This window comes from Candoia aspera, chromosome 6, assembly GCF_035149785.1.
Source record: "Candoia aspera isolate rCanAsp1 chromosome 6, rCanAsp1.hap2, whole genome shotgun sequence".
Classification (NCBI taxonomy): Eukaryota; Metazoa; Chordata; class Lepidosauria; order Squamata; family Boidae; genus Candoia; species Candoia aspera.
The window spans coordinates 3,039,918-3,050,413 of NC_086158.1; the positions used below are offsets into that span (position 1 = coordinate 3,039,918).

General features: G+C 43.8%; 1 protein-coding gene across 1 annotated transcript in view; it reads right to left on the reverse strand.

Annotated features, from left to right (window-relative positions):
* Positions 1–218: 218 nt before the first annotated feature.
* LOC134499835 (mucin-4-like) overlaps positions 219–10,496 on the reverse strand; it is a 36,202-nt gene continuing 25,924 nt past the window's right edge. Inside the window, exons 9-16 of the mRNA XM_063306697.1 lie at positions 9,824–9,963; positions 7,905–8,069; positions 6,904–7,059; positions 4,610–4,740; positions 4,198–4,286; positions 2,268–2,447; positions 1,505–1,657; positions 219–681 (exon numbers count right to left, since the gene is read on the reverse strand). Coding sequence (XP_063162767.1) covers positions 404–681; positions 1,505–1,657; positions 2,268–2,447; positions 4,198–4,286; positions 4,610–4,740; positions 6,904–7,059; positions 7,905–8,069; positions 9,824–9,963 — 1,292 coding nt within the window. The 3' untranslated portion in view covers positions 219–403. The remainder of the gene's footprint in view (positions 682–1,504; positions 1,658–2,267; positions 2,448–4,197; positions 4,287–4,609; positions 4,741–6,903; positions 7,060–7,904; positions 8,070–9,823; positions 9,964–10,496) is intronic.

The following is a 10,496-nucleotide window of genomic DNA, read 5'->3' on the forward strand; positions in this document are numbered from 1 at the left end:
GAGGTCACTTAAACAAATCAACTAACTAACTAACTAACTAAATAATCATTCCTCCCCCCACCCCTCGATTACATTAAAAATTACAATTCAGCATCCTTTTTCGCTCTCAGTCCCCTACCTGGCCAGTGCATTATTTCACCTCTTTTCTTCCTCTTCTGATGATACTACTGCAAAAAACAAACAAACAAACGAATGAATGAATGAATGAATAAAAATCCACCCTGATTCATGAGCTGGGGGAAAGTGTTAGGATTAATCCAGAACCTAAGGTGGGTAAAGTCTCTTGGTGATTCTGGAATATTAAGGTTGGCCAACAGATCAATGGGGAACGTACAATATTGAGTGTACAGGGACGTTCACATAACACCTGCCGGCAGGTCACATCTTTCCTACGATTATGTCCTCATGTAAAAAAGCAACCCAGGTAAAAGGGGGAGGGGCTTGGATTGTGCAGCCGGAGGTTGCCATCTTGATCTTTTTGACCTCCCTCTCCCCAGGGATGCCCCTGCTTCTGCTCCCATGAAAAGGCTCCTTCTCCGCTTGCAACCACTCGATACTCACCGCGGACTGGAGGCTTGTATCCCTGGCAACCAATCTTGGGTCTCTTCTGATTGTACTTCTCACACAGCTGGGGGCTTCCAGCCTGGTTACAGCACCAGTCATGGAATTTCAGCTCCTCATCTAGACACAGTAATTGATTGATTGATTGGTTGATTGATTGATCCCAATGAGGATTTTGAGAAGAAGCCATGAGGGCTTGGTTTGCTTTGATTGATCAATGCACTGCATTGTCCCAGAAAATGGGTTGGGTCAGTAACCAGGTTGAGGCTGTGGCATGCACTGGTTCGCCCACTATGTGGAACGTTGGTTTGTTTTAACCATGGTTGGCTGAGCAAATCATAAAGGCCTGGTTCATTCAACACACTAAGCCAGAAATACAGTTTACCAAACGTGATTCATGCATTGTCCTAAATCACACTGGCGCTCTTGCTTCTGACTGAAGGCAGGACAGCCCGTCTGTTCCAGGACCAGATACAACTTCTACACCACTGGGTGATGCTTCTGATAGTCCCTTTTGACCATCATTGCTACTAACTGGTGACATGGTTTTCCGTCCTGTTGTGGTTGAAACACCCAAAGAATGGGTTTGCACAACAGGCTTACCCAGGCCAGTTAAGCTGAGCAGCTGCATTTGCAAAACACACTATGCCCACCTAATGTTGGTTAGTCTTTAGTAGGGTAGAAAGTTGTGCGGGCTCATCCCATTTGGTTGGCTGAGAGCTCAAAGTATGGTGTGAATCCTTAGAAGGATCTATTCAGTACCCAAGTTACGGGAATTGTCTGAATGCAACCATTTGTCCCTTTCCACCCCTTGTTTCAGCTGCGCTTCCTTATCTGCTTCATCATTTCGATTCCTCCCTAGGACAAGGGTCTGACAAGCATCCAAGGAAAAATTGGAGATGACCTGCAGGAAACTTCCACCCTTCATCCACTCAGCTCTTACCGTTGTTGGGCGAGTTCTTCCTTGAACGCTTCCAGATTCTCTCCTGCCGACCTTCTTCAAGCTGGTTGTTCTTGTTATAGAGACACCGGACACCCGCCCTGTAGCTGTTTGGGCTGGAGGCATACAGCAGAGTTAAGCCGGAGTCCAGCCAGCCTGTAAAGGTGAAAGGTTTCATGTCGTCAACTCCCCAGCAGTGGTGGTGGTGGGGATGCGATTCCACAGAGGGAAACCAGGATGCCATCTCCTCTTGGACATCCGTTCCCCGCCGCAACCACACGAAATGAGTGGATTGCATCCAGGGCATCCAAAGAGTCAAGGGGGTGGTCATGCCCACGCAAAGAAAACCCTGCGTCTTGTTTACATGCACCGCACACACAGAGCACATAAAAAAGGGGTCAGGGCTCTGATGGCACAGCCATGGCCACCATCTTGACTTGTTTGACCATCCTTCCGCAGGCGCCCCTGCCACGTACTCCACCGCATGAACTGCAGCCTTTAAAAGCAGCAAAGAGCCTCTAATCTAAACTATCTGAGATCAAGCCCCTCGCTTTGTGGCACAATATGCCAGATCTTGAGGAACCTCCGGCCGGGGTGACCAAAATTAGGACGATGCGAAGAGACATCAATAGAGGTGGCATCCAGACACATTTCACTGACTGACTGAAATGAAACGGTTGCTTTCATTCATCCATAGGACGAAGACTGGCTTAAATGCAGCTGTTTGAGCGTCAGCAGCCAGACAGGTCCCATCAATGCAAAGTACCTTTTTGGCTGAGGGCATAGCGATTGTCCGACATTCCCTGTTGCAGAGAACAAGGGCAAGGGGGCAAGTTCCTGTTCCAAGCAGACGGGAGTCCCTCGTGACCGATCCAGTCAAGACACCTCTGCCTATAATTCACGCGGATACTGCTGTCCAGTTTGTATATCCACAAACCACGCACATCTGGAAGGAAATGCAGAGAGACAGCAGCCGTGAGTGCAGCCTGGACAAAACTAAGAGTAGATGAGTTGTCTTTACTGAGATTTATCTTGGGTTCGTTTCGTTCCGCCTTCCCCAGCTTGGTACCTTTCCAATGCATTGGGACCGCTGGATCCACCACCTCCAGCCATTGTCCATGCTGACTTGAAGTTACGGGACGTGTAACCCCAAAATATGAATCTGACAAATAAATGAGCAAGTAGATGCAATATCTGGAGGGGGTCAAGTTGGAGAAGGCGGTTTAAACTTCTCCCAGGTCCTCCTCTTTGCTACTGTGATTCTGATCGAAAGGGTAAAAGCCCCTTTTTAAATCATATGGGAATTATGAAACCATCACTTCAGCCCCCCAGCTCCTTGTTCTTCTCTACTCTGTCCTGGTCAGATCCCATTTGGTGTCCCGCGCCCAGTTCTGGGCACCAGAGGTGAAACAGAGGGACAAGGGAGTAAATCAGAGGAAGGCTACTAAAATGGTAAGGGGCCTGGAAACCAAGCCCTTTGAGGAACAGTCAAAAGATCTGGGAATGTTTCGCCCAGTGGGTCTCAACCTCAGCAACTTTAAGAGGTGTGGACTTCAACTCCCAGAATTCCCCAGCTAGCATGCTGGCTTAAACACTGGTTTAAAAGGAAAAAAAAAAGGTTTGGAAACCTCGAAACACTGTCAACTGCATTTTCCCAGTTAATCAGTACCTCTTTCTATTTATTGCTAAGTGCAGATTTCTCCCAGCTTTTTCCCCAAGCTTTGGACTAGGATGGAGGTTGAGCTGGGAGGCTGTTCGGCTGGTGCCTGGGGGTGGGAGGAGTACTTTCGTTTTTAGCAATGTTTTTATGGATTGCTACGAGCAGCCTAGAGTCATTATATGAGACAGGCAGCCATTTAAATCCTGCAAATAAATAAATAAATAAATAAAATGTGAGCTAGGGTGGGAAGCCTCGTTATTCCACAAGCAGCAACTGTAGCTTTCGAACAGAAATTCCCCAGCCACAGAAACAGCGCAGATATCCTGCCATGTCTGTCGTTTGATTCATCACGAGGCCCCTCCAGAACCAGGAATGCACCTTGGACAGGTAAATCCATTAACCTTGATGGCTAAAGCCCCACAATGGAGGAGTGGTTGGCAAAGATGACGGAACGTGCAGAGAGGACTCAATTAACTTCTTGGATCAGAGAAAAAAAATCTACATTTATGGCTGACTGGAAACCCCAACAGACTTTTGGCATGAAACAGGAAAAAATGCACTTATGACTTGTGGTTTTGATGATTAGAAAAAAAAATGGATAATAGGAAAAAGTGAGCTTTTTTTTTTTTGTAATCATAGAGTAAGAGATAATTTCGTAATTGAACTTATATTTGCTGCAAAGGAAATCAGAAGCTTCTTTCCATTTCTTTTTATTCTTTCTGCACTTTTGCTTTTCTCTCTTTTCCTTCCTTCCTTCCTTAGTTTGTGTTAGTTTTTATGTTCTTTGTAAAACTTTTAGTAAAATTTATTTTAACAAACCTGTATGGCTAAACCACAACACAGAGATCCTGTTGGCCTCTGGGGTTGCTCCAGAGCACCACGGAAGAATGGAGGTGGAGTTGAATCTTTTCCCCTTCCCACACCCACGTCCTCCCAGACCTTCTAGGTCTCCATCATGCCTGCCAGGGGAGAAAGCAAGAAATCTGCACACAGACAAGATTTTGGCCAGTACTTTCCTGCAAAGCATTGGCCATACCTGTATTGTAGCCTTGGAAGCGATCTGGCCTGTATTTCTCAGCTGGTGTTTTAGTCATCAAATTATCATTTCTGAAATATCCATCACCACTGAATAGAGAGGAGGAAAAGAAAAGAAATTGATTCTCATTTTTCCAAGATTATATCACACCCACCCCACTGCAGGCAGAAAATCTTTTAGAAGTCCACCCACGTTGCTCAGTTTAAGAACGCTCACAGAAGTTGCAAAGCATCCTTGATAAAAATCAGGGCTTGCTGGCACCCTTAAACCACCCTGCCTGTTTGATGATACGAAGGGACACGCACATTGACCTGTCTGAGCACTTGGAACCCCTGAATGATAGATCTAGGCAGGATTTAATAATGTATTCTTCTCTACCCGTCATCACCCTGGTTAAGGACATTAGCATCACCTGGTGTATCCTATCAGCACGTTGGGGGCTGAGAGTTTAGTGTAGTCCCACTGCATTCCTCCATCTTGGTAAAGGAAAAGCGCATATGTTCGGTAGCCATCAGTGGTAAGAATAGCTTGGTAGGTGTTCGTCTGGAAGGAGACATATCAACGTCATAGATGAGACCGTGGTTTTCTCCATATCCAGCTGCCCCTTTAGGGTTCTGATAGCTTGTTTGTTAATGGGATAATTTTAATTTATTTATTTAAATAAAATAATGTGACGACTGTGGAAGGAAACGGCAAACCACCCCACTATAGTCTTCCAAGAAAATGTCGCGAAAGCGGCATTCCCCCCAAAGGGTCAGACATGACTCGGTGCTGGCACAGGGGACCTTTCACATCATATATATATATATATATACACACACACACACATACCGACACACATCATGTATACATACATACATACAGGTAAATGTTTCCCTTGACATTAAGTCCAGTCGCGTCTGACTCTAGGGGGCGGTGCTCATCTCCGTTTCACAGCCGAAGAGCCGGCGTTTGTCCGTAGACACTTCCTCCATGGTCATGTGGCCGGCATGACTAAACGGAATGCCGTTACCTTCCCGCCAAAGCGGTCCCTATTAATCGACTCACATTGGCATGTTTTCGAACTGCTAGGTTGGCAGGAGCTGGGACTAGCAACGGGAGCTCACCCTGTCACGTGGATTCGAACCGCCAACTTTCCGATCGGCAAGCTCAGCAGCCCAGCGGTTTAACCCGCAGCGCCACCGCGTCCCCTGTATATATATAGACATCATATGTGTGTGTGTATGTATATATATAGTACTGTGCAAAAGTCTTAGGCCACCATTAGATGTGTTGTTTTAGCAATGGTATAGTGACCATATATAATTATTTCTCAGAGCCCAATCCTACATATGGTATAGGATTGGGCTCTGAGAAAATAGGATCGCAGCTTCAGTCTCTTTATTAGAATACAACCAGAAAATACAGGAAATTTGTATGCAGTATTCAAAAACAGAAAAAAATCAGAAACGAATATAGATATACTTTTGCAGAAGGGGAACAGGGTGAAAAGGCTAAGATATGCGAAAGCTCACAAAGATTGGAATGAGGATCAGTGGAAAAGAGTATTATGGAGTGATGAATCCAAGTCTGAAATTTTGGGGTTCAAGAGAAGAAGAGTTGGAGAGAGATGGAGGCTTGTGGCCTTCAGTGAAAATTTACAGACGATTTTCAGAACATCTTAGCCTAAAGAGACTGAGGCTGCAATCCTATCCACACTTACCTGAAAGTAAGCCCCATTGATAGAGGTGTTTGGTGTTATTTACCTTACTCAGAAGTAAGCCCATTGTATTCAGCAGGAAGTAGGTGTAATCCTATCCTACTCACCGGAAACAAACACCTTTACCCATTGAGTATAATGGGACTTACTTCTGAGTAGACATGCATAGGATTGGGCTCTGAGAAATAATTAAATATGGTCATTATACCATTGCTAAAACAACACGTCTAATGGTGGCCTAAGACTTTTGCACAGTACTCACACAAACACACAAAGCAACAGGAAAGATTGTGTGAATCATGCCGTTATAAGTCAATGGTTGCATCTGGTACTGGCTGAGATTTCTGCTTCAGGCACGCGGAATAATTTTTTAAAAAGTCACAGCGTGGTTAGATTGGTATGTAAAGAACAGATTTTTACCCTTTTTCTTATTAAAAATATATTTTAAAAATCAGTAACTGCTTTGGGCAGTGGTTGGACCTGTGGGTGAGGTGATGGGCACTTTCCATGCTTAACTGCTAAGAGGACTTTTCAAACAATAATACCGACAAGAAAAGGCATATTTTTCTTGAACCCAGGGAGGTAGTCTCCGAACGATCTCAATTCTGGTATTTGTATACCAGGGCATCAACGCTGGAGCCCAGTGGGGGCCGTAACTCAATTTACCAGTAGGTTTTCAAGCTCATGGGATCAGGAAGTAGGCTTTTTATAACATAACAACATAACATAACAACATAACATAACATAACATAAAACATAACATAACATAACATAACATAACAATAAAATACTAGCTGCGCATTTGGAAGGGTCTTCAATTTATCAGCTCCCAAGTCTCAGCTGGAGAAGTCAAAAAAAATTTTTCAGAAGGAGGCAAGGACAGATCATTTGCATCCCGCTGCCGTGAACAACATGCACATTTCCTTGGAATCACCATGAGTTGAGCTGGACTTTATGAAAGGAAAAATTAAAGTACCAGAAGCATGATGCTTCTGAAAGCAGCTCACCTTGCTGCTCTTCCCCTGCGTGGGGTAGGGTTGGACGTTTTCCCAGGTGACCTTGAGCAACCATCGAGCTGAATATGAAGATCTAACATACAGGCGGATCTTTGCTTCCACATCTTGGACAATGGGATGCTTGGGAGAATTCCCACAAGGATATTCCTGCACACAACGGAAGAGCACATTGCAAGTAGAGACCCACATGAAAATTTAGGCTCAGCAAATGTTAACCAAATTAGTATTAACCTGGCTTGAGATGTGTGAATACGTGCCCTTGTCTAATAAAAATATTACATCTCAAAGAAGGTCATATTTTTATTACCTTTGAGGCTGACCTAACAAAGGATACTAGATTAGATATTCTTCTTGCCTATCATTTGCTTTGCTTTTGAGCACATTTTTGGAAAGCACCTTTTGAAATATGGTGAGAAAGATGCTCTTAACTTTTAAAAGAATGACCAGGACTCAAAGGTGTTGCTTCCCAGTTTAAACAATAATCTCATTTTGTTTTAGGATTGTTTTTTTTCCTTGCAGGCGCAACATTCCAATTTTTTAATATTAATATGCAATGAGGTTGATGTCCTAACAGCCAGGAACCATGCTGAGACAAGGAGTAGGTCTCTAGTGTTTAATTACTGCTACATAACAGAGAATCCTAACAAACTGAAGAAGCGTGGGAAAACCCAGACATATAAACCCCAAAGACTAAGGCGGGCCCGATCTGTGTCTCTTTGAATGGCCACCTAATTCCTCAGTACTACGCATGCGCTTTACAGCCTGGATGGGAGCCCCCTGCTTGCCATCCTCACTCATGACAGTTGCCTAGTATTCATTGATGGTAGGGCAGGGGACAAATAGGATTTACATTATAAATTAAAAATGCTATCAGCACTGAGAAAAGGCACTCCAAAGAAAATAATGCCAAAGACTAATCCAAAATATCTGATGGATCAGCTTGGCTATTTTTGCTTGTTAGGTGTCCATAGAATAAAACAATCAGTATTTACCTGGTAGAAGATGGTACCAGACCCTTTGGAGAAGTCGGCGTTCTCCCAAAACACGGCCACCATTGGCACTTTCTCACGACCGTTGAAACCACTGGAAGGTGGGTCGGGATAGCTGGAAATATCTCTGTCAGAGGCTGGGAAAACTATCTGCCCGTTGTCCGTGAACTAAAGGAACACAAGGAAAGACGTACAGTAGTTAACCAGACTGAGAATTTGCTTTTAAAATTAAATGCTGATGTAGTCACCCCAGTTCAAACTTCATTGTGTACTACAGTATACTTCACAATTTAACATTGCTTAAAATAGATTATAATATCTTGTTCTGTGTTAATAATAATAAGAATATATTAAATTTATATGCCGCCTGGCTTGCAGTGACTCTGAGCGGTGTGGTATTACATTACATTACGGCAACCATATTTTCTTGGAAAAAATAAAGAACAAACCTGAAGAAGGGGCAAATCTGAAAGAGGTCCATAAGGATAAAAAATTTCAATTGTTTATGTATACAACTTTGCTCTACAAAGGAAAATTCAAGAGCAAAACCAAGAAAACCTTTACAAATACGCATATTCTGGTAATAATATGTAAAAGGAAACAGTTATGTACATTTATTTTTAAAAGAGAGTTCAATTTCCCTATTTTTGACATGAATGTGTAAGGCTGTGCCTTAAGTGGTACCATTTGTATGGCAAAAGTTAAATGCCCAAAATAAAGGACAAAAGTGATTTTTGAAAAATAAGTAAATCTAAAGGACAGCTTTCTGAAATAAAGGACTGTCCTTTATAATGAAGGACATATGGTCAGTGTAATTATATTATATCAACTAATAGCCAGTTGCAAACTTTGTAGCAATTTAGATTTAAATAGCTCCAGATCGGTATAACTTTAGTTGAAATGTACGTCATTCTAAATACAGTAGGCACAGATTAAAGCATTCCAGCTAACAAAGCCTGAAAAGCAGAGAATCCTGTTGGCCTAAAATGATATTGCTAGGCGTTTGGGGGCAAGAGATTTAAACGTACAAGCTGTTGTTATATGAAGCACCATACAGATAGTCCTCACCTAACGACCACAATTGGGACCAGAATTCCACCACCCCCCCCGTGCAAAATGCAAGGGGAGGATTGCAGAGAGAGAGACAACTTGACTTCAGAGCCCTATAAAAATGGCTATTAGGGCATCTTTCTGCTGAGCTTAAGGGGATGTGAGAATGTGCGCCCCAAGGGGAGAAGGCTGAGCATAGCCATCTGCCCATAACCACAATGCCTCCAGAAAGACAAAATGTGATGCAAGGAATTCAGAACTCTGGGAAGGAAAGGGACTTGTTTGAAACACAAAAAATGAGAGGCAGATGGATATTTCAGCCTCACCTCTCCAGCGAGGTGTTGGTAGGGAGTCTATGAGAAAGAAACTGAAAGAACTCACAAAGCACCTGTCCTAATGTACTCACGAATCAGTGAAGGCTGCAGTTGCCTTGTTTACTTTCCAAGACTTTGCAATCCAGTCCCTTCTTCCTGGCCTTAAACCGGATTAACAAGATGCTGTGTGAACCTTGTTCCCTTGTGTCAGCCCAATAAGGTAGACCAGACAAGAAACCGACACCACTGAGGTCAGGACTACCTTCCTAGCCCAGGCTCAAGCCGTCTGATCCGACTGTTGCCTTGGCAGCAGTTCTTCCTCCTGTCCTTCAAGGCCATCCCCTCCACCCTCGACATCTTGGCCATGTGCTGCCAGGGGCTTGACATCTGGACACATAGTCTATCGCTTGCCCTGATCACTCCCCCCAAAGGTGAGCCTTTCACCTGCTTGGACCTAGCAAGGTGGGGATTCTCCTTTCCAAAGGCCCAACGTGGGGCAGGGAGATACCAGATCAAGCCCGGGTCCCCCAAGTCAATCTCAAATCGCCAACTACTCACATAGAGGGAGTCACGCAGGGTATTTCCAAGTGGGATTCCAATCTCAGGCTTGAACAGTGGGGAGTTAAAGTCCACTTTCCTTTCAACGTACTGCTTGTCCTTCACGCTGGCTCCATAGGGATACAGGGACACCGCTGCGCCTGAACAACAGACGTAAAAAGTTGAGGTCGTTTTTTGTTTTGCTTTAATTAAGCACTTTTTGACTTTCAGCCTTGAGCTGACCATAGTTTAATACTAACTGGGAACACAGGTGGATGCTGAAGTGCAGTAGCTAATTATTATTATTAGACTCTGCAGGGTCCTCACACTCAGGCACATTCAACACTTTCTGTGTCCAAAGGTTTTGGACACGACAACAATAAAATGGCCATAAGAGCAGTAAAAGTAATATTAGGACTTCTTTTGTTGACTTACACATCAGTGTAGCTTATCAAGCGATAAGTTCTTGTAAATCAGGGTTTCTGATGAATATCACAGCCTTTGTATTGCTGCTAAAATGTGATTGGATCCAGGGGGGTCAAAATTCAAGACAGTTGCAACTGTGTGATCCAAGCCAAGGTTGCAGCAGCCATCTTGACTTTTTTGACCCCCACATAGATGCCTTCATTGAATGTGCGTAACATGGAAGCTACAGGAAGTGGAGAACCACATATTTTATTATTAGGGAGGTTGT